We start from the raw sequence: 25,089 nt of genomic DNA, 5'->3' as shown, positions 1-25,089 counted from the left end.
CAGAAACTGCAAAACTGAGCTTTCTGTGACAATAATAGCATTCTCGAGTTTATACCCAGATGGAGAAACATAATGTTAATGAATAAGTACACTCTTCAGCTCTTCTCTAGAACAACACTGCCCCAAAAAATATAATGCAAGCTACATACGTCATTTAAAATTTTTCTAGTAGCCATATTAAAACAAATTTTAGAGATGAAATGAGTTTTGATAATCTTGTGTTCAAATCAATATATCCAAAATACTATCATTTCTGCATGAAAATAATATAAAACATTATTGTGAGAGTTTATGCTCTTTTTTAAAAATGCCAACTTTTTAAAATCTGGTACATATTTTACACTTAAAGAGCCTCTCAATTCAGACTAATCACATTTCCAGGGTTCAAGAACTGCATGTGGCCAATGGCCTGCGTGTTGGACAAAGTAAGCTTAGAAGAATTTTCACTATGTAAGGTTTGAATCTCTACTAGGTAAGATAACGATATTTACACCAAATAGGCAGTACTTATATTCAGTAGTACTGGTAAATTCTCCACTTAATAATAAAAGAAAATAGTCACTGTATATTTACCTTCTTTAGACTGTATCCTGCATGAAATATAATTGGTGGCAATAAAACATTGAAGAAGATTTCTGGATCAAATGTCATCTGCCAGAAAAGAGCAAAATACAGTTAGAAATATGTTCCTTTAGGCCATTAAAATGTATTTTAAAAGCACAATTATAGTCAGTTTTGCTAAGCTTGTGTGAGGCATGTAAACACTATTAAATTAGAGATTAAAAATAGGAGAAAATAAAAATTTGGAAACTCCTAAGTGTAGTATAATTTAAAGTTATGTTTTAGGGGCTGGGGATTTAGCTCAGCGGCAAAAGAGCCTGCCTGGCAAGCACAAGGTCGTGAGTTCGGTTCCTGGTACCGGAGAAAAACCAAAAAAAAAAAAAAAAGTTATGTTTTAAATGCAAAATTTATAATTTTTGCCTTATTGCTAATAACGGTAGCCATACAAATGTAATGAGATCTCATGGAAGAAAAAGTTTTATCTTTTGAGGATTAATTCTTCATATTTGAAATGTTTTCAGTACATTTTTTCTGATATAAGGACTTAGTAGTGCTCAACTATTTTGGCTTCAGTAGGATTTATTTGCAGTTTTTCCTAAATAAGAAAAATTATAAAAATTTGGATTTCATTTTCTCCATTTTTTCTATTCTGAAATTTAAAATATTTTCCAGCTTGTGGAAAACACGTTGAAAAATGAAAAGAGACTTTTGGAGTATTTCTTTCTTGCTTTTTATTTAAATTTTTAAAAGAAGTTGGCTGAAAAGCAGGTAGGAGTTGGTCTGAAGTACTAATGAAATGAGTTCTAGAAATTCTTGAATCCAGTATCCCCTATATTGCTTGGTGATCTGAAAATAGCATTTCATTTAATCTTCAGAACTGCCCTTGCCTTCCCCACTTCGCTGTATCTGTTATCTTTTCCCTTCCTCTCTGTCTCTCACCTCTGTTAACACACACGCTGCCATTTATTATTTCACCACTAAGACCTCCTCATCATTAAAACACTCACCAAATCTTCCACATGTGTGGATTTCACAACTGTAATTTGTACTTTCTTCTCCATATGTCTTTAGTCCTATTCCACTCTGAAGCTGGATCTCAAGTAATTTTCCTGTGAAATCTCTTTGATCTCCCAGGCCCTGCTCTCTTCTGTAGTTTTTTTAACATGCTGGGCCTTGCTTATAGCATCTGTGCTTCATGGCATATTTTGTATGGTTATTGATTTGTGTTTGACCACTTCCCCCATTAACCTGGGAGCTTATTGAGGATCACAATGGTGCCTTCATCAATTCTGTATAGCCTCAATCCCTCCCCAGTGCCTAGTTTATTGCCTAAGACATTATTGATCCTCCAGTGTCATCCTATCCCTAACAGTGGGATGTGATGGACTTAGTTCATCCTTTCATACGAGGACTAGGGGCCTCTTGGGGACTGGCGTGGTCATAGATTGGCTAACTTTCATAGGTGACAATTCTTGGGTCCATCAGCCAGGGATCCTTGAGTCTACATAAGCTCTGCCCTCTGAAGAAATGAGGCCAGGGCTAGATTTCTAAAATTTAGCCTGCCATATGCACCTAGCTCTGAGCATTTAACATGATGGTCTACTTACGGAAAGAAGGAGAATAGCAGATTTTCTGCCCAGCCTCACTTTTAATCAGGCCTGTGAACTTATGGTTTCTTGTCTTAATAATGGTTTCATCCATATTATTTTAGTTTCTTCTACTAAAAGGTGAATTTGTTTAGCTATGAACTTGTCCTTCCACTGGTAACTGATGTCTAGCTCAGTACTTGGCAGGAATACATTAGGATATATGGCGTATCCAAAACCAGGGTATTATATTATGGATACTACCTATGCCCAAACATCTCAGAAAAATAAGGAGGTCAGCAAGAAGAAAGGAAGAGTTATTTCTGTAGCAGTCTATGTGCCTGCTCTCCCTGAGGCATATCGCTGAATACTCTAAGTGCTGCATTTCATTTAGTTCTCACAGGAAAAACAAGAAAAGTGGAAGAATTCATGCACTTCATCATTAGGCCATCATTCCAGGCTGCATATTAAGCATTACGGATCAAATGGCACATAAATCCATTTATAGAGGAGGAAACAGAGGCTTAGAGGTTTTTGCTTGTCGAGGTCAGGCAGCTAGTAATTGATGGAACTGGGATTCTAGATCCAGGTTATTGTCTCCAAAGCCTTCTTTTATATTTTCCATGCTGCATACTATAAAAGAAAACAGTGACTGGCTAACTTTCATAGGTGACAGTTCTTGGGTCCACCAGCCACAGATCCTTGAGTCTACATAAGCTCTGCCTTCTGGAGAAATGAAACAAGGCTAGGCCAGATTTCTAAAACTTAGCCTGCCATATACACCTATCTCTGAGCATTTAACATGATGGTCTACTTATGGAAGGAAGGAGACTAGCAGATTTGCTGTTCTTGAGGGAATTTTGTTGGTAGAGTTGTAAACAAAGTATGTGGCCAAGTGTGACTTTACACAGTTTACTTCAGTGGCATTTTCTAAAAATGATTGGCTCCTATCAAGTGGGAAAATTCACTTGTTTGCATAAGTGTCAAAAGCAAACCTTTTGCACCAGGATCTGTAGTAGATACCCAGACAAACTGGTGACCAAGACCAAGCTCCTGCCCTTGTAAACTTCCTGATAGCGAACACAGACGAAACCAGTGAATTAACTACCTGCTAAGTAAACTGACCAAGAATCACTCTGAGTCATAGCAAGTACTGTGAAAAAAATGATCAACGTGCGGTGACAGAGATAAAAGGAGCTTGGGTTTAGATATGGTGGTCAGGGGGGTTTCCGGAGGAGATGACATGTAAACTGAGATGCAGAAGCAGAAAAGGGGCCAAGTAGGTGAGGAGATGAAGGAAGAGAGACCCAGGCAGATGGAATACCACATGCAGAGATCTGAGGTAGGAAGGGCCTGCCTGTGTTTGAGGATGTCAGAGAAGGCCGGAGGAGCTGGGCAGAGCAACCAAAGACAGGGGTGTGGGGAGATGAGACCGAAGAAAAGATGGAAGGTGAGATTGGGAAGTGCTGAGAGGTGATTCCAAATGGAAACAAGACCAACACGAGGCTGGAGCAGCTATGTGAGAGGACTTGATTTATGCTTTGAGAGACCCATGTGAGTGACGACTACATAATCCAGGCAGGAGACGATCGTGGTGTGGAGACAAGAGGGCAGCTTCCAGGTACACTGAGACACAACGGGCAGTTGGCAGGTTGAATGTTAGGAAAATCAAGAAAAGAAGAAGCCACTTGTAGGGTTTTTGCTTATATAACTAAGAAAGCCTAAGGTCTGCTATGTAGCAGTGGCTCATTAGTTGTTGGCTTCCTCTTGTTATCTCACCTTCCACAGTTTTAGAAAAATTCTATACCCTGTATTATGCAGGCAAGACTAAACTCTAGTTATTTCCTTTGTTACACTGGTTCGTTCAAAAGCCTGAGTCAAAAAAGTCCCTATAAGTGCAATAACCAACACAAAAGGTAAAAATGATGATTTACCCATTCCTTATAGAAAGCAAACATTATACATTATTTTATACTTAGATAATTAGCCTAAGACTACCAGGCTAATTATAATTTATAATTATGTTTTATAATTTATTCTGGGCTCTTAAAACATCTTCGTTTGGGTCTAGAAATTTTACAACTGCTTTGGCCAGAAGCATTAGTATTTCGACTTCATTTTTCAGTTCCTGAACCTCTAGCTTTTAATATATGAAAACAGATTCAGTGAATATAAAAACAAACCATTTCAGCTCATGATACAGGTTCTTGCTGTTACATAAATTAGCTAGAATGGTTTTAAAGGGTGGACATTTAGGGCCAAGCTGCCTGGATTCCTTGGGTTACATGGCTGTTTAAGGTCTCTGTGTTTCAGTTCGCTCGTTTTTACACCAAACGCAGTAATGTGATACCTAATAACAAGGTGGTTATAACAACTACAAGAATTAATATTTGTCAGATTTTTGCAGAGATGCCTGACATCTAGCACTGTAAAAGTATTTATTACTAATAAAACATGTGCATAAATATTTTCGAGTCTTTGTCAAAAAAGAGTTTTTTCAAGAACTCTTGAAGGTTACACAACTGCTTAAAATGTGTGAAAATTTTAATTTTCCTTCTAAGTTTATTCTCTCTTCTAAGAAGTTCAAACACACCGTTGTTTATCTACTTTTTATGAGGCTTCCTTGGGAGTAAAGCAAGTTGCATATTTGAAGATTTTAGCATAGAGATGTATTCTTGAGTGCTAGAGGGAGGAAGTAACACAGCTGTGATCATCTGGAAGACAGGAACACAATGGCACAAGCTCCAGGCAGAAAATCCCTTGCCTCAGCAGTTTGTCTGCAGAATTCGGGTTAATCACTCAACAAGAACATTTCAATAATCAGAATGCCCCATTTCAGTATGCAGGTTCGCTAATGTGCTATTGAATTATATTTTCTGGAGCAGCCAGATGAAAATGGCAGGCTGAGAATGGCGTGCGGTATACGAGGATTTATTTGTATACACAAAACAGATTTGTGTTCTTTTCAGACTCGCTGTAAGCTTAGGAACTGCTACATCAGAGTTCTGGGAGTAACTCCAAACCCAGACAATTTCTCAGAAATGGCTGGATCTGCCGCTGCACCAACACCCAGATGGGAATTCCACATGTCATTTTTCTCAGACTTTGGGTTCAAAGCATAGTTTCAGAGGTGAGGCTGTTTTCAAAACCTAAACAATGAAATGTCTTCTTTTTTTTTGTAATATAAAGGAAATAAATCTATGTGAAAGGGTGAAGGAAAAGAGCAAAAAGCTAACCATTTTAAGAAAAAGACTTTCATTTGTCTTTGAAGATACAAATCTTATAGCCAAGCTCTGCCCAACAGAAATTTTTGTGACCATGGAAATAGTCTACAGCTGTCCTGTACAATATGGTAGCCACTAGCCACATGACCTATTAATTTAAGCACCTGACCTGTAGCTAATGCAACTGAAGGCTTGAAATGTTACTTGTAACACTTTTGGCTCATGACAACCAGTATATTTATAGATGGTCACCAGAATTTAAAATTTATGCCATTTACTTTTAAAATGTTCTACTATACTACAAGGTGTGACTAATTTGGAACAGACCTGAGACTTGAGATGAAAGCAGTGAGATTTTTAACTATAGAATTCAAATATTAAAGATAATACAGGAAATAGCAATATGCTTAGAATGATGCAGTATATTTTAAATATTACCCCATATATACACAAATATTTGGCTAGATATCATCCCATTATGTGTTCATGGTGATAACTAGAAAAGTTCCAAGACTAGAATGAATATACAGAGTATGATTTCCAAGATCATCAGAAGGTTATAGACACAAAATTCTATTTGCAGCTGAGTATTAAGGTACACAATGACTCAATTTGACTTATGTGAGAAGAAATATCAGTGTTCTGCTGAACTACTAAATAAATAAGCAGTGAAATAACCACTCTAGTGAGCAAGTGTGATTTATATGGCATAGTCCTTCCAAAGAGATCTTTTAAAAGCATTGTTTCATCAATTCTGACAACATTTGTGAGTGGTAGCTGGCAAATGCAGTTATCCCTATTTTCTAGAGGCAGCAGAGGAAATTAATGGCATGCCCAGTGTCAATCAGTGTGACAGGGATATCACTGGGAATTAGATATATATGCATGGGAAATCTAAATGTGTGGTTTTTCAATGGAACACTGGGCTAACATAACTACTGTATGCAAGATTTAGTACTAAGAATTAGGCTTTTGTTATTTTGGCAATTGTCAATGCCTTGGACAAGTAAAAATGGTTAGCACAGTAATGTGTTCGATAAACTTTAATGCTTTATTCATTAAAAATTCATCAGGCCTCTTCATGCTGTAAGAAATATGAAGAAACTATACATGAGACACTCCATGAAGGTTATAGGCAAAGAAAAAAAGATGCTGTAGAATTGCAGGACAGAGGCACAGCTTTGGGCTTCTGACCTTGCAGAAATGCTTGATTTTGAAGCAGCAAACAAGGTGGGTTTTGCAGGATGGGAGAGGTGAATCTTACCATGGAGCACCAACACCCAGAACTATGATCTTTTGGCTTCGCTGGGGCAAGGTTTCCCAAGCCACAGAGGAAGCTATTTCCTGGAGTTTCAGTTAGAGTTGGTAGCAGGTATTTAAATCATTTTAAATATTAAAATAAGTGCAGATGTATTTAAAAATGAAATTCAAGATCCATATGCATGTTTAATATAAATAGGAGACTTCAAAGAAAGCTTCGCTCAGTCAAAGCAGGCACACACCTGAAATTGCTCAAGGGTGTGCGTCTTCTTTCCTCTGCCTTAGGTTGCTTTGCATTGAGAAGAACCAGAGTGAGAGAGAAAACGGTAGACTCAGAATACGTAGCAAAATATACCATACACTGATCAGAGTGGTCACCTAACTTGATGTCTTAGAGCTTGAGTTTTTTTTTCATTTGCACTCTACCCACAAAAATATCTACATCTTAGAGCTGCTTTTAAAGATTAGCTATGAAAATGGATTTAAAATGTTCTGGTTGGTACCGACTTGAAAGAAAATGTTGATGCAATGTTTGGGGATAGGATGCACAGACACATTTGGGAAACAGAAATTGGTAATACAGGGTCCTAAGGAATAGAAGAGGAGGATGTAAGGCATACTGGGTGGATACTATCCAGATTGCAAGGTTTGCCCAAGTTCACTAACAAGGAATTTACATTCATTCTAAACTGAAGAAAACTTAAGAAGTTTTTTATAAGCAGGATTAAATAATAAAACATCTCTTGTCAATATAAATTTGTACAGCTTCTAAGAAGAGTAATTGACAATAGCTATCAAAATATTAACTGTCTCTATCCTTAGATTCAGCCACACTTACTCAGTGAATTTTTCCTGAAAATATACTTGTATATGTGTGGAATGATATAAGGGCAAAAATATTCCTACCATCTTGTCTAGTGAAACTCTGTATTATCTCTAATGTTTTATCTAATAATTTTCTTTTATTCTCTTTAGTGATTTGAACAATCTTCCATTCTTACGTCTTGTAATCTGAGCAATGTAGTTGAAGGTAACGATATGTAATATAATAAGCACTGTTAATTCCTATCATTTTGTGTTGAAACCCTGTATCACTTTCAATGTTCTTGCTTTGTTTTTTTTTTTTTTTTTTTTTTTTTGGTTTTTCTCCGGTACCGGGAACCGAACTCACGACCTTGCGCTTGCCAGGCAGGCGCTTTTGCCGCTGAGCTAAATCCCCAGCCCCCAATGTTCTTGCTTTGTTTTGTTTATGTCTGTGATGTTGGTGCACTGTTGATCTTTTTTTTTACTACTCTTTTTAGAATAAAAAATATAAATAAATAGCTACTGAGCACAGAAAAAAAACAAAACAAAACAAAACAAGATGACATCCAATCAGACAGGACAGGGATATCCAATCCAACAAACAAGGGAGAATGAAAGTAATAAAATACCTCTGGTGCTTATAAAAAAAATAAGCATTCATTGTGGATAAAAGGATTGGAAAGAAAACAAAACAAAACACTTAGGATGATTGGACTCTGGACTAGTTAAATATATTGTAATATACCTCATAACATAGATTCCCAGAAACTTAGAAAAGTTGAGGAAACTGTCCATGAATGATGTGACTGCTCTCTAAAATTTATTGGGAAGTCAAAAAGCCAAAGTGCAGAAAGCACATCTGGCATGGGAGGCCAAAAGTGCTATGGGCTCACACGCTCCATTTCCTTTTTTCCCTGGCCAGACATGTTGACATTTCCTTACTGTCCAGTGGGGCCATAAGACTGGCCAACGAAATGTGGACGGAAGTGATACCCACCCCTTCCAAGCCAGTCCTCTAAAAATTCCCCTCATCTCTGATGGTTGCTGTTTTTCTTCCTTTGTCAGCCCATGTAAACATCTAGCAAAGGTTCCTAAAACATTCCAGAGCAGGCTTACGATTTCACCTTGTATTTTGTATCTCTAGCTTCCTGACCCCTGTACCTAGTGACCTGATTTGCAAATCAGGTAGACAAAAGAGTGGATTTTGAATGAACCCTGCAGATTCCAACATACTTTTTTTGAATATTTGGTACATGAATCCATGTAGCTATATTACCTGCTTATAAAATATTTTTCTTATGTAAAATGATGCCATAGGTAGATTAGCTTTCAAGGAATTCAAGATTAGCTTGAAGAGAAAACTTTTTCAGCCAGTAGTTAGCAGAAAGAGAACAAAATAATGTTAATGTACAAGAAGTGGCTATGCTAGAAGAGAAAGAAAGAAACCCAGAAGACATGAAACACTGTATTTACTTCAAAAACACAAGGTGTATGGTAGGGAGGAGTGGCCAGGCTGTCAGGTGAAGAACGAGTTAAAAAAACTATGCTTTGATAGCAAAGGATCAGGTGAAGCAGATGGAAGCAAACACCTTCCAGGGGAGTCCAAATTTCAACAGAAACTAGCAGAAATGGCATCTACTAGAACACAAATGCAAAAGCAGAAAATGAATGATAGTATGAATACCTCAAACAAGGAAGAAAAATGAGACTTTCATGAACATGGTGGACATCGTAGACATCTCTTGTTGCATTTTCCCTCATGGATGTGACTGTACAATTCTCCCAGGTTCTGTTTGCAGCTGCATGTAATATGTCCAGCTCTTTTTGTAGAATAAAATGTGAGAGGCAAATTGGATATTTGTGTGGGTAATTCCTAAGCTACTTGCATTGTATACATATGTTGTTATACAAGATTGAAAATCTTGTGTAATCCTGCCATTTAAAAAGTTGCAAGAGATAATGTTTGCATTTCTAAACATTAAAGTTTCTGTGCTTTAAAAAATGAAAACCCCCAGAGAGTCTATTTTTTTTAAACAGAATAAAAAAACAAAATAACAACAACATAGACAAAAACAAAACAACACAAAAGCTATAAAAATGATGCAGGGTTTCAAAGCAGAATAATCAGAATTAACAGTGGTTGTTATATTACATCTTGTTATCTTCAGCTAAGTTGCTCACATTACCAGATGTAAGAATGCAAGATTGATCAAACCATTAAAGAGAATGAAAAATAATTTTAAAAAGCATTAGAAATGATAGAGCTTCACTAAACAAGATGATGGGAATTCACCAGTGGTTGTTATACTGCATATTGTTGTCTTCAAATTAGTTGTTCAGAATACCATACATAAGCATGCAAAATTGGTCAAAAAACATTTAAGCATTAACTGTTCCTTTCCATAAGCCAATAGACATCAGCAGTACAGTTATCCCAGCTATCTTTCTATGTACATATATATTTTTTCCCTTTCCTCTTTCTTTCTTTTTCTCCTTGTCTTCAAATTAGTGGTTCATATTACCAGATATAATCCTGCAGAATTGGTCAAAAAAAGAAAAATTTAAGCATTAACTGTTCCTTTCAATAAACAGACATCAGCAGTACAGTTACCCAGCTATTTTTGCATATCCATATATATTTTTTTCCTTTGTTCTTTCTTTCTTTTCTCCTTTCCCTCATCCCAGTTGTTCCTTCCCTTTGAGCCACTTCTTTCCCTTTCACAATATCTATTGTACCTTTCGGGTTTTGTTTACTTTTTCAGGTTCTTATACTATGGAGACAATAGGATGTTTACACATGTGGTTCAGATTTATTTCACATAGGGGTATGGTCTTTAGCTGCATCCATTTACCTATATAAGCCTCCAGTTTATCTTTCTTCATAGCTGAGCCTATGGTTTTGCACCTGGTGGCTGACTGGGAAAATCCGATTGGGGAGGAGCTGATTCAGCAAGGGTAGGAGGGTCAGAAAACCTGAGGGCTACTAAGGCTACAGCTCAAAAAGTCCGAGGTGTCTGTGACACACTAGCAAAGATATACTGGGCAGAAAAGTCAAGGCCAAGGAGAAATGCCCGGAATCTTCAGCATGGAAGGCGTGCTGTGCTGAATACAGGCAGGATCTCTGGGGAGTAGGTGCCACAGAAAAGAGGACCAAGGACAAAGCTGGCGAAGGCAAGAAAAGGTCAAGAACAAGCGCACTTCCAGGAAGGGAGAGGATGAAGAACAGAGAGGACAGTTTAGGGCCAAAGGAAACGGGGAAAAGAGGAGCAACCACAGGACCCGCTGCTCCCTGCCGTAGGGTGCCGGGTTTAGCAAATGCAAGCGTAATGAGCAGTGAGAACGGAACTTCAGACGGATAGCACGTACTTTTTAGAGTACTTTCTCAGTGCTGTATCTGGGGCATACATTTTCCCAATTCTTCATTATGTATCTGAAATTCGATAAAGACAGATGGCGCAAGAACGCCAACTCCTAAAATAAACCTGAGCTTTTTACACTCGGCCGGTCTGGATGGACGTCACCCGGGGAGAAGCTGACTCGACCCTAACCGGATATCGTTACTGAAGAAACAGCCCCTGAGAACCCGGGAGAAATGCGTTGGATTTTATCATTTGGAAGTGTGTACTGATCCTTTCTGGCTGACTTCAACAAAGAAGTGAGTACCGGAGATGAAGGGGTGAGAAAGGAGTTATGCGGGGCAGCCCCGGCTGCTCGGTGGGGCAGGTGAGTGGGGCGCTCTCCAGGGACCCGAGAAATGCCTTCTGGAAGGGAAGGAGGAAAGGAAGTAAGGGGAGATGAAGGGACAGAGGGTCCAAGAAGGAAGGCAGGCGTGATCGAGACAGGCAGCGGTAACAGCGAAATGTTAAATAAACTTAATTAAGACCCTAAATAAGTTTAGAGAGTTAAAGAAGTGATCAGAGTAATGTATGTATTTATACTATATTGTATTACCTTCTGTTCTATTATATTACATTATCTTATATTTAAAATGAATTAATGTTTTAAACAATGAAGTAAAACATTGCTCAGGCAGCAGGAGTGGGTGTTTTGCGCTGGGGATCAAGCCACGCGCTGGTCCAGCACTCCATCACTGAGCAGTGCCCCCAGCCCTTCAAACAAATCGTAAACATGTCACAGTTGAAATTCCTGTCTCTTTTCCTTTCCAAGAAGTAACAGATTTCCTAAAATTGGTGTCCTTTCCCTCCATGATGGTATTCTTATACTTCATATGTATGTGTCAACAAACAATAACTGGTATTATTTGTACATATATTTTACTTTTATAGAAATTTAATAAATAATTTTGTATCCTGATTTTGACATGCACCTTCATTTGAGATTTATCAATAGAATATACATGTAGATCTTGTCCATTCAGTTAAACTACTGTGCACTGTTCTATTGGATCCAAGTATCAAGATTTAGTTTTATTTTTCCCCTTCTGTTTAATGTGCACTTAGTTTGTTTCATATTTTCTGCCATTAGTAAAAATACTGCATTGGATATGTTTATCCTTAACTCTTTGTAGACATGTGAAAGTTTCTCTACAAGTGTAACTTGTATTATAAGGTATACAAATCTTCAATTTTAGTCAGTATTGTCAATTACTTTAAAGTAGTTTCACCAACTTGTACTCCCAGCATAGATTATTATTGTAGTATTTCTGCAGTATTTCTATACTACGAGTCAACACCTAATATTGAAAAATATCTAAGTTTTGGTAAGCTGATAAGGTACAAAATGAGAGCACACTATTGGTTACGTTGTGTTTCCCATCACTTGGGCACATTTTGCCTGTTTATCAGTCTTTTGTTACAGCTCTTTTCTAAACTTTCTAGTCATTTCTTTCACTCAGTGTGATGTTTTCTTTTTGATTAGCTCCTTATAGTCTGGCTATTATTCAGTTTTTGCTACTTAAATTTCAAGCGCATCTTTTTCATTCTCATTATTTTCTTAAACTTTTAACTTTGTTTATGACTATTTCCTTTCCATACCAAAGGTTTTAACTTTAATTTTGTAAAGTGTATTTATGTTTACCTTATTTTTTGAGCTTTTGGTGGTAGCTTTAAAATTCTGTTTACTATTCTGATGTTATAAATATATTAATTCTTAAATTTTCTAATTTTTTTAAAGTTAGGCCTTTAACCCATCTCCACTTTATTTGTTCTATGAAATAAGGTAGGGATTTAATCCTTTCTCTCACATAGGTATAGCAAATTGCTCCAGAAATGTTCATGGATCTTTCATAGGTCACCTGTTTCTTCTGGGTTTCATTGATGTTCACAAACAAAACTAAATTACAGAGCACAATAACAGAACAATGTGGAGAAAAACAATGGAAGTGAATGAGCAATTGTGAGACTATAATGCCATAGAACTGATTTTTTCCAAGTAATTAAAATTATAGAATTTAGAAATACACCATTGTAAACCCTATACCTTTAAAAATGACACATAAAAACACTGATATTTTAGTGGAGAGAGGTAATGGTTGCAATTCCAGGCAAAAATTAAGTGAAGATTTAAGATTGAAACATTTTCAGACTTCTAAATATTTAACTTGGCATCACGGAATTGAAAGAACATTGAAGTAGGCATCAGAACATGTTGCCTTAATTCAAGTTCTGCAGCAGATCAACCTTGACCAAGTAATTTAAGTTTCCTGAACCTAATATGGGATAATATCTGTTTGCTCCTGGAATTACGATCAGATTGAGACAGACCAGGGAATAGTAAAAGCCTTTATAAATAATAAACCACCACAAAAAAGAAATGTATTGTCATTGCTAAAATTCAGGATTTACCTTCTTCACTTATAACCTGGTAATTTTGCTAGTTGTCAATTCATCATCATAATGATTATAACAAAAATAACAACTGATATTACCATGATACTGCTAAAATTTTAAAATCAAGATCTCACTTTTTCTTCAAAAAGCCCTTTCAGTACTGTGAGCACCCCTTTCTACAGATGTGGAACCAAAGCTGTGGTATGTGACTTACTTAATTTGTAAACAACAAGGCCTAGGTTCAAATCATAGCTTTTAATTGCAAGTCTATTGCTTTACTGCTCACATAATGACAACAAAGCCAACGGCTGACATGCTTTGAGCACTTAACTATGAACCGTATTTTTTCACTTGCAATTCACAATGGCCCCTATCAAGTAATTAGGAATATTGTACATTACAAATGGAAAAACTGAAGCTTAGAGAGGTTAATTATAATACCCAGGATCACACAACTATTTTGCAGCATTCAAACAAGTTATGAGACTATGGATTGGCCTCTAAACCACAGTATCATTTTTTATTTTAAAAAGAATAAAAAATAGAACAATAGCAAAATACCAACAACATAGACAAAATCAAAACAAAGTAAAATCAATAAGAGTGACACAGGGTTTCAGAGCAAAATGACAGGAATTAACAGTGGTTGTTATATTACATATTTTTTATCTTCAACGAAGTTGCTAAGATTACCAGATGTAAGAATGGAAGATTGATCAAACCGTTAAAGAGAATAAAAAACAAAAACAAAAAATTATAAATGATACAGAATTTCACCAGACAAGATGATAGGAATTCAGCAATGTTTGTTATATTGCATGTTACTGTCTTCAAATTACCAGATAGAAGCATACAAAATTAGAAGCATACAAAATTGGTCAAAAAATAAATAAAGCTTTAACTGTTCCTTTCAATAAGACACTACGCATCAGCAGTACAGTTATCCCAGCTATCCTTCTGTATATATACTATATATATATACAGAATATATATATTATATATATAATATATAGAGAATATATATATTTATATATAGAATATATATAGATACAGAATATATCTATATATATATAGATATAGAATATATCTATATATATATTTCCCTTCCTTCTTTCTCTTTCTCCTTTCCCTCATCCCAGTTGTTTCTTCTTTTGAGCAGTTTCTTTCCCTTTCATATTATCTATGTGTAAGTTTTGGGTTTTATTTACTCTTTCATGTTCTTACACTGGGGGGACAATATGATGTTTACACATGGGGTTCTGATTTACTTCACTTATGAGTATGGTCCTAGTTGCATCCACTTACCTATAAAAGCCTCAAGTTTATCTTTTTTTGTATCTGAGCAATACTCCATTGTATAAAAATACCACATCTTTCTTATCCATTCCTCAGTTGATGGGCATTTGGGTTGTTTTCAAGATTTAGCTACGATAAATTGCGCTGCTATAAACATGGGTGCACACATATCGCCGTGGTATGGTGTTTTTAATTCTTCTGGGAAAATTTCCAGAAGAATAGCTGGGTTAAGTGGGGCCTGTAGTCCTACTTTACTGAGGAATCTCTACCCTGATATCCACAGTGTAAACCACAGTATCTTAACTACCACGCATGAATGGATTCAGGTCACCCATTCCACTGCTGAATATGTCTTTCATTGGCTGCAAACACAGAAAAAAATGCTTAGGTCTCTCCGATTATTGCCATGACAGCAAGTCACCTATGGCTAGAAAGTGTCTCCTGTGTTTCCCAGCTTGAACTCGCTTCCATTATCTTTGCAACAGTGACCATACATTCTGGTTTGGAATATAGAACAGGTCCAGGTAAGGCCTGTTGCCCTTGACTAATCATTCATAACTTTCCCCTTTGTTCTCAAGTCCCTGGTTATAAGGCAAATGCTGTGGCTTCCTATTCCGGACTCTAGATGCCTGCCTCCTCTTGACTGGTTGCATACTTGGATTCATTGCTGCTGGCCTCTTGCAGGCCTGTTCTTCATGTGGAGAGCCCCCTGCCACCCCCCATTAGCTGAAATATTGACATAACACTGTGACTCTGTTCTCAAACTGACATGATATCAGCAGGAGAAGAGAAAATAACAGATGGAGGTGAGAAGGGTCCCGTCCCCATCTCACAAAGACCTATGCATTCCAGGGACCCAGGCATCCAGTACAACTGAAATTCCGGGCCTTAGGAGTGAGTTCCTCTTCCTAACTCTGTAATTGATAGTAATGTTGCCCTCACTTTATATTACAGGCAAAAGATACTAGCTTTCTATCATCTCAGAACACACAAGGAGAATCCCAGGCCTAGAGTTTCCTTGACTTTATAATTTGTTTTTGAGTTTGCATTATCTCCATGAAGCCCCAGCTGTGAGGTACGCATGCAGCTTTCCCATCACATGGCCACTCCGGGGAGCAACGGGCCTGGAGAAGCTGCCAGGGAAGAGCTGAGGCAGCAAGGACCACGGTCAGAGCAGGGGGTGGCTGTGGGGCACAGTGTGCACTTGAGGAGACTGGAGGGGTCTGGAGGACATTGTGAAATCAGCAGAAAGTATGATTTAAAATTAAGGTGAATATTTTTTTAATGGATACAACCATCTTTAAAAACAGTGCAATAAAAAAATAGAAAAAACATCAATCAGACTTCGTACTCCAAGGGGAAATCCATGCCCATCAAGACCAGATGTGATTGTAGAAGGGAAGAAAGGGGGCTGGGGATATAGCTCAGTGGTACAATGTCTGCCTGGCAAGCACAAGGTCGTGAGTTCAATTCCCGCTATCCCAAAAAAATAAAAAAGGGGAGAAGGAAGCAGACTAATACTTACAACACCCTGGACATTGAATATAAGTTTCCCTGTTTTATTCTATAAAGCAGTCCCCTGAAGAAGGCATCCCTAATTGCTGTGTTATAGATAAGAAAAACTCTAAGGGAAATTACCTTGCTCAAGGTCTCAACGCTTTGAGATACTAAAGAAAAGATTCATCCCTAGGTCTAACAGTAAAACCTTATACACTTCCATTCATTGTCTCCACAGGCAGATTTTAAACTAAAGATTTGAAGCTTTAACAGTGGACTTTTTGGTTTGTGTTTTTGCTTTTTGAAACAGGGTCTCAGTATATCTTTCAGGCTGTCCTTGAACTCACTGTATAGCCCACCTGGCCTTGAATTTGTGGTGATTTTCTGCCTCAGCATCTGAAATGCTGAGATCATAGGCATGTGCCATCATCCCTGGCGGCTTAACAATGGATTTTTAGACAACTATTATAGAAGAAGGACTTTTAGGGATATAAAAGAAATGAAGTCTTTGGTTATTCCCAATCCCCCTAAAAATACAATTAAGTAAGAATGTACTCAGTGAGTACTGGTAAATCACCTCCCTAGAGGGAAACAAACAAACAGACAACCCACAATCAGTGATTTGTAGCATTTGACAATTTCTTTGATGTAAATGCTATCACTGTGGCCAATTTCAGGGTTCCAGTGGTTTACAACTGGTTCTCCAAATTCCTGAAAATGTCATGAATTATCAGCTCTCAAGTGCTGGGAGAAGCCTGCTGCAGCACTCAATGTAGACATTTTCTCCAATTCCATTTTCACTTAACATTTGGGTTCTGTCTTGGGCATAAAATTGGTTAAGAAGCCTCCTAGCTTATGATGGGTCAATGCGTGGGATACAATGTACCAGCCAGATTTTTTTTTGCCCTGAAAACCCCTCACTCCTGTTAGTAGGAATGTAGTCAGCTCCTTCAAAGGTTGCAAAATCTGCAGAGAGCCATCTCACCCAAGGTCCCACTCCTTTCCAAATGCAAAGACAGAGCAATTTGATTGTTCAAAGACCTTGCCACCTGAGTCCAAGTGAGGCTGACTCTGAGGTCCCAGAGCTTCCCAAGGAGCCAGAAAAATCCTTGGGCGTCACAGTTTAACTCCCCCCTCTGTCACTAAGACTTCCTTCTTCCTCTATTTATAGGTGCGGTCTGAAGGGCACTTAATAAACATCCTGCTCACTAGCTCCATCTCAGGTTGTCTGCTTCTCTGGCAGACCAATAGCAACAGTCTGGAGGAAAAGTAAAGACACCCTGGCTTTGCAGCATGTTCTTGCTCCACACCAGTCTGGGGGAGAACTTCATAAATCAATTTCCAGTTCGCCCTGTGGTGAGAAATGGAGCTGAGAGAAGCGTGGAGAGAATCCCTCACCCTGGACAGGCTTAAATGGCAACAAGAGACAGCATGGTTACCTCTCCAGCTGCCTTGTGTACTGACCCCTCCTGAGTCGCTCTATGTGCATTGTGCCTGGGTGGATAAGCTGCCCAGGGGGAGCTTCTTACTGACATGGGGAGAGAAGGGAATGGAGTCACATGGAACCTTGTACATAACTGCCCGCTGGAGACCCGTGATGATAAATGTGCACTCCTGCCACAGTTTACTGTTTTAGAAGGAATAAAGCAAAGGACAAAGAATTGAAACATCTGTTTAAATTTTTATCTACTCAGGCTTAAAGTATAATGGGAAATCTCGTGTTCTTTCCCCCACTTCCTATTTTCTGTATTGAACTCAGCATTCTGCTTTGCTTTGTTTTTTATCTTTTTTTATTTTGTTAAGTTTATTGGTACACTTTAGACATACACAATGGTCACATTCATCATAGGGAGTTTGTACCTATATGCGATATATTCTTTTTCCTCTTTCTATTAATTCCTTCCTATCCTGTCAACCCCTTTTCCCATCCTCATTTACAAAATTTTGTTTCCATTTTATTCTTCTTTTATCTTTTTTCCTTTTCTTTCCCCTTCACCTTTCCCTAGTTCCTATTTCATTTGAACATTTCTATTTCACTATATTCTACTACACACTTTGCTCCTTATTTATCCTTTTGTTTATACATGTGTGTCTGATTTATTTCACTTAAGAGTATGGTTTCAAAGTGCAACCATTTACCTAGGAATGTCTCAAGTTTATCCTTCTTTATGGCTGAGTAGTACTCCACAGTATAAAAGGACCACATCTTTTTTATCCATTCCTCTGTTGATGAGCATTTGGGTTGTTTCCAAGATTTATCTATTGCAAACTATGCTGCTATAAACATGGGTGTGCATGTACCACTGTGGTATGAAGTTTTTAATTCTTCCAGGAAGATGCCCAGCTGGGAAATGGTTGGGTCAAGTGGGACCTCTCATCCTAGTTTTTTAAGGAATCACCACACTGATTTCCACAGTGGTTGTACCAGTCTACACTCACACCAACAGTAGAGAACTCTTTCTTTCTCCAAAGCTCCTCCAGCATTTGTTTATGGGTTGATTTCTTAATAATAACCATTCTTTGTGGGGTGAGATGGAATCCAGTGCTATTTTAGTTTGCACTTATCAAGTGACAAATGATGTTAAAATTTTTTTCATATATTTACCATTTGTATTTATTCCTCTGAGAAGTGTATATTCATCTCAGATTCCCATTTTTAGATTGGGTCTTTGAATTTGGGGGAGTTCTAATTTTTTTTCAAATCTTCATATGTTCTAAATATTAGTCTTTTGTCTGAGGAACAGCTAGCTAAAATTTTTGGCCATTCTGTGGGTTGTCTTTTCACTCTATGGGTAGTTTCTTTTGCTGTTTAAAAGTTTTTTAATATGATGCGATTCCACTTGTTGATTCTATGTAATATTTCCCATGAGACTGGGGTTTTGTTCATGAAATATTTGCCTACACCTATGTCTTCAAGTGTTTTATGTATTCTCTCTTCCAGAAGATTGAGTGTTTCTATTTTAATATTTAGATTTTTGATCCATTTTGATTTTAATTTAGGGCATGATGAGACATGGGTCTAGTTTTAGTCTTCCACATGTGGAAAATCAGTTTTTCCAGCACCATTTATTAAAGAGGCTATCTTTCTTCCAGTAAAATTGCTTGGCCCCTTTGTCAAAGGTGGTTGAGTGTGTTTGGAGCTGTTTCTGGATCTTCTAATCTGTTCAATTAATCCTCAGATCTGGTTTTCTTTTTGTCAGTACTATGCTGTTTTTATCACAGTGACTTTGTAATATTTCAAGACAGGGGTTGTGATGCCCCCTGCTTTGCCTTTGTTGCCTAGGATTGTTTTTGCCATTCTGGGTCTCTTCTGATTCCAGATAAATTTTAGAAATGTTTTCTCTAGATCTGTGAGGTATGCTAAGGGTATTTTGATTAGGAGCACAATAAATCTGTCCAACAATTATCATTTTTACTGTCCTGGTTCTTCCTACCAATAAGCAAGGGATATCTTTATAATTTCTGATATCTTATTTAATCTCCTTTTTCAGAGTACTGTAATTTCAAATGTGTAGAACTTTTACTTCTTTTGTTAGATTGATTTCCAAGTATTTTTCTCTTTTTTTAAATGTCATTGTGAAGGGTGTTGCTTCCCTAATTTCTCTCTCAGTGTGTTTGTTGTTTGTGTACAGGAACGATATTGATTTTTTAGTGTTGACTTTGTGTCCAGCTATGCTGCTGAACTCAGTTTTTGTCATCTTCTATGTAGGGTATCATGTCATCTGCAAATAATGATAATTTAACCTCCTCCTTTCCTATCCTTATTCTTCTTATTTCATTTTCTTGTCTAATTGTGCTGACTAATGTTTCCAGAATTAAATTAAACAGGAGTGGTCATAGTGGACATCCTTGTCTTCTTCCTGATTTGAGAGTGGAAGTTGTCAGTTTTTGACTATTTAGTATGACGCTGGCTCTGGGCTTGTCATAGATGACATTTATCAGACTGAGATAAAGACCATCTATCCCAATTTTCTGTAGGACTTTTATCACGAGTGGGTGTTGGACTTTGTCAAATGCTTTTTCTGCAGCCAAAAAGAGATCTACAGGCCAATCTCCCAAATGAACATAAATGCAAAAATCCTCAGTAAGACACTGGCAAACAGAATACAGCAAATCAAGAAGATTATACACCATGACCAAGTAGGATTCATCCCAGGGATACAGGGATGGTTTAACATATGCAAATCAATAAATGTAATGCACCGTAGCAACAGAGCCAAAGCTTTGTCTTGTTTTGTTTTTTTCTCTTCCTGCTCTGCATCTCTCTCTACCTCTCTCCCCACTTATTATTTGGAGGAGACTTCTAGCACTTCAGTGCTCTGAGTAATAAGCAAACATACCAAATCCCATACACTTCACTCAAAGGGAAAAAATGCCATAGATATTTGGATACAAAATAGACAGTAATTAAGGCAGGACAAAGTAGCAGCGAGAAGTAACAACAACAAGCAGAGAATGATAGATACCTAGTGCCAGCATCTCTTCATTTATAAAGATCTACAGTCTCCATCATGTGCCAGCCATGCTGGAATAAATAGGGACCATTAAAAAGACCTAATCCCTGCCCTCTTGGAGCCTATAGTCCAGTAAGGCAATAAAAATTAATAAAACATTATAGATGTAAATATTCCTACAGTGCAGCTAAGACACAATGGGAGAATGATGGAGGTTATGAGGCTATGGATTTATAATACAAAATAATGGGATGCTGGAGTACAGTAGTTTACATTGGGGGTAAATGCTTCTATAAAGCTAACCAGCTCCTAAGAACATCCCTATATCAGGCCAAGAGCACATGCACATACCACCGTGCTGAGGCTCAGTACTGAAGACTTCAGCAGAATGGGATTAAAAAAAAAAAGACACCATGTATTTCTTTTTAAGTCTAAACATGGAAATCCTAATCTCTAATGTGACAGCGTTGAGAGGTGGGACCTTTTAGGTCAAGAGGGCTCTGCCCTCATGAAGGAGTCAATGCAGTCATCCCAGGAGTGGATTAGTTACCAGGGGAGCAGGTTCCTGATAAAAGATTTGTGTGGTCTCCTTTCCTCCCTTCATGTCCTCCCACCTTGCGACGCCTCCTACTACATTAGAACACAGCAAAAAGGGCCTCACCCAACAGGCCTCCTCAGCCTTGGACATCCCAGCCTCCACAACCATGCGCCAAGTCAATTTTTATACTTTATAATTTTCCCAGTCTGTGGTATTATGTTATGATTGCTTAATGGATTCAGACAGAAGTTATTAAAAATGGTGAAAACTGAAGCACAACTCTAATAAAATATGTTACATTGGCCTCAGAGGTGAGTTATCCATATCTTAGGAAACGGAGAAGAGGATATCACTGTGTGGAGAGAGACAGAGACAGAGAGAGAGACAGAGACAGAGAGAGAGACAGAGAGACAGAGAGAGGGCTTGCTTCTGTATTTTGTATTTACTTCAACCTTTTAAAATTCTAGTTTACATATGCTTGATGACATGTACAATGTATTGGTATAGCAGTACTTGCATCTAATTTATGAATGAAAGAACGTGTATTAGATATATATGCTCAAGGGCACTTACACAATGGCATGTGCTGTGGTTTGGGTCTGCCCACTGTTCCTCAAGCACCCCTTGTATTAAGAATCTTGTTTCAGGGTGGTGTGGCTGCAGCATGATGGAACCTTTGGGAGACGAGGCTTATGAGAGATCCTTAGGTCACTGGCAACACGAGGTTATTTGTATGTCACCCCCTAGAGTCCTCTGGGAAGAAATGTTATAAAAGAAGCAAGCCCAGTCCTGCCCATCCTCTTTCTCTCTATTCCTGTTCAAGATGTGACCCTTTGTTTTTTGCATTATGATGAGCTGGCATCCAATGCCTTCACGAAAAGATCAAACCAGTGGAGCTGCCTTATTTTACCTTTTGAATCTCCAAAACTATAAACTATATAACCTTTTTGTTTTTATAAATTTACTCCCTTGGGTGTTTTCCTACAGTAATGCAAACCTGACTGATAGATGGCACATAGTCAAGAGTTCAGAAGTCAGTGTGTTAACTTTTGAGCAGTTATGGGTGCTCAACAGTAATAGCTAATACTTCCTGAGGTCTTCTCACATGCTTGGCATAGTAACACTTCGCATAAATCATTCCACTTAGTAGTCATAATACCCCTTTGACATAGATGCTAATACTGCTTCATTTGAATACATGAAGGCAGTGAGGGGTAGGTCACTCTCTGTTCCATTTTGAGTTGTTTCTTTGGTGCTGCAGATTGAATCCAGGGCTTCATGCACTCTTATATAACCTTCTAAGATCACCCGGAAGTTTGAGGATAAATCTGAGATTGAATCCTGGTACTCTGGAAGGGCAGGGCACTCTTACGGCACCCTGTACCCCTTGGGGCAGAGTGTTTGCATCTTTGGGGGGCTTTCATTCCCCATTTCAAGTTGACCACTCTTCTTCCCCACCTTTCTCAACCACAACAAATATTTTTTCTAAGACTTCATGTAAACCATGGAATATGGATAAATAATATGGCACAACCTATGAAGGGGGAAAATGACTTCCAAAAGAATACAACAGATATCGAAATGATTTAGAGAAAAACAGGCATCAAATGCTCATTAGTTTTGTCCTCCACAAGATCATGCACAGTAATAAACAATAGTCACTACCCTGTAGGTGTTGATGCTCAAAAGGTTGGCACCTTATTTTTGGATAATATGTAGTGAACCCAGGGCTGGTTAAGAAATACAGAAAATGGAATCAAATAACAAGGCATGAGTCATAATTTTCAAAGATCCAGGCCTCATGGAACATGGCAACTATGACCTTTAGCTGAATGGGGTAGGGAAGTGGAGAGACCGCCACAGACTCCAGCGGGCCACTCTGATCCAAACATCCTTGGAAAATGGCCCCTGTGATATCTACGAAGATAGTGGCTCCCCAGCATCTTGAAACACTGCATGCTCTGCAATACTGACTCCCACAGTTCCTGTACAGTATGCCTTTGCTACCACACTAAGTCCCGGTTGGAACTAGATGAATGAATGAACAGAAGAATGAAACCCTGTGTTTTTCGACACCCAGCCAAAATCAGAAGCCTAGGAATCATCAGCATGTCTTTGGTGGTGGTCCAAGATCAGACAGTAATAGGAAAGCACAGGGATTGGAAGATGAGGGACATCCCAGTGTTTCTCCCCAGGGATATTTTCTGCAGCTTAAGGATAACCATCTTTTGGAGAAGTCATTAACTTTACCACCACAGCCTTTCTCCCATTTTCAAGGTGTGCCTACTGGAAAGAATGTCACCCCAATATCCCACCTACTCAGGCACGTTTACAAGACTTCTCTCCTTCTCCAACAAAGAGTGAATGTGAGAGGTGTCAGCACGTATCCCCCTTAAAATCACACGGCATTCCATGAGCCCATTGTCACCAACAACCTTTACACTATTTTGAGTATCGAGGGATTTTTGTTTGGTTCGTTGATTTTATTTTTAAGAAGAAAAATTGGGTAGGTATTTGGAATGCAAATTCCTGCCCCTCACATAAATGTTCTGGGGACCTCTTTCCTCAGAATACGAGTCCTGAGTATGACTCACTGGTAAAGAAGGAAGAGGAGGAGGTGATAAACGTAGAGAAGAGTCCTCTGCCCAGTGTCAGAACTTCAGAGTGCTACAGTCCTGTCCGCAAAAGACAAGCCAAATTGCAAGTGGCAGGGGCTTAACCCAAATACTCCCAAACTTTATGTTTGGTGAAGGAATATTGTAGGATTACTCTTCTTAATCCTGAAGTTCAAGTTGTTCTAAATTACACTGAAAGTATAGGTAGAACAACTCCTTGCTGTTTGCCTGTGCACTATTAAGGCTAGCCCACAGACAGGGCAGGGGTCTCTCATGGCACCCTGTGCCCCTTGGGGCAGCACAATATCCCCATCTTTTGGGTTTTTAATTCCCCATTTCAAAGTGACCCCTCTTCTCCACATTTCTCAACCATAACAAATATTTTTCCTAAGACTCAATGTAAATCATGGAATATGAATAAATAAGAAAACGAAGACCTAGGATGGGGAAAAGTGACTTCCTAAAAACCAAAGATATCAAACTGACTTCCAAAAAAAACCAAACAAACAACAAGCATTAAATGTTCTTTAGTTTTGCTCTCTGCTTTAACACTCTCTTCTTGCAGATCTCCATGCGGCTCCCTTTGCTATTCATTTCTGTCCCTGCTCCAGCTTTGCCACCCCACCCCATGCAGGACATTGCTCCAAGGCTTTGCTCCTCATCTGCTCCCACGGATAACTTTCCCTCACAGCAGTTGTCTCCCTCTCCACATCAGAATATAAACGCTAGTGGTAAACTGTCCTGCAGCTTTCTTACCCCTAGAATCTAAATGCCCTGATGAAAGGGACTTTGCTTTGCTCATTGCTATACTTGGAGCAGCTAAAAACAAACACTTACCTTATAGTGTGTGTGTAACAAATAAATATTTGTTGAATGAATAAGTAAGAAATCTGTTCTTGTTCACTGACTGCATTAAAACCTAAGAGAATATTTAGTCTTGGGATGTTTCTGAGATCATCTTCTAAGCCTTTTTTTGTTTTTTCAAAGAATGTTGAATGCAGGTAGAAAAAACCAGCTAGAGTAAATAAAATTTCTGTTTCTTTATTAACAACTGGTTTGCTTACTAAGATTTAACATGAAAGCAGCTTAGTCTGTCCAAAGCTCAAACCACTCACTGCCAAGATTGAGGTTCTGGGATGGAGTAAGAACCAAGACTTCTTAGGTCAGAGAAATAAAAATCATAAAGCCCTGTTTATTGTAGGATGGAGGAATAGAATTCATTCCACTAGAGAGTAGCCCCCAAATGCTTCTTCAAAGCCCAGACACTGACTTATCACCTTGTTGCTTGCTTCCTCTGAACATGCCTGGAGGAGTTTTAAAGGAGCTTTCTTTCCAGCCCTTTCCTTAACCCTCCCCAAGTGTCACAGTGTGATCCACACATATTTATCTTGTGGGCCAGTGACTCTCTTTGGTCAAGCTGTTCCTGCTACAGGAAGAGCATTGCCCATGGCCTCTGCAGCTAGAA

General features: G+C 38.3%; 1 protein-coding gene and 1 long non-coding RNA gene across 9 annotated transcripts in view; one reads left to right on the top strand and one right to left on the bottom strand.

The window, feature by feature from the left end:
* Slc9a9 (solute carrier family 9, subfamily A (NHE9, cation proton antiporter 9), member 9) overlaps positions 1-25,089 on the bottom strand; it is a 611,715-nt gene that overhangs the window by 532,027 nt on the left and 54,599 nt on the right. For all 3 annotated transcript variants that reach the window (XM_005407730.2, XM_005407728.2, XM_005407729.2), the window contains one exon: positions 574-651. In XM_005407730.2, the coding sequence (XP_005407787.1) occupies positions 574-651 (78 nt within the window). The remainder of the gene's footprint in view (positions 1-573; positions 652-25,089) is intronic.
* The window catches only part of LOC102009202, a 58,458-nt gene continuing 43,696 nt past the window's right edge, over positions 10,328-25,089 (top strand). For 2 of the 6 annotated variants that reach the window (XR_001231651.1, XR_001231650.1), the window contains exon 1: positions 10,341-11,090. This is a non-coding gene — a long non-coding RNA (uncharacterized LOC102009202). Of the gene's footprint in view, positions 11,159-25,089 lie in introns of all 6 variants that reach the window. The other 4 variants (XR_001231649.1, XR_001231652.1, XR_264387.2 and 1 more) reach the window with 4 other exon arrangements.

The sequence above is a fragment of the Chinchilla lanigera genome, unplaced genomic scaffold (assembly GCF_000276665.1).
Source record: "Chinchilla lanigera isolate Chin_1 unplaced genomic scaffold, ChiLan1.0 scaffold00107, whole genome shotgun sequence".
Classification (NCBI taxonomy): Eukaryota; Metazoa; Chordata; class Mammalia; order Rodentia; family Chinchillidae; genus Chinchilla; species Chinchilla lanigera.
Note: the sequence above shows the minus strand (reverse complement) of the source record. Positions and strands in the feature narration are given on the sequence as shown.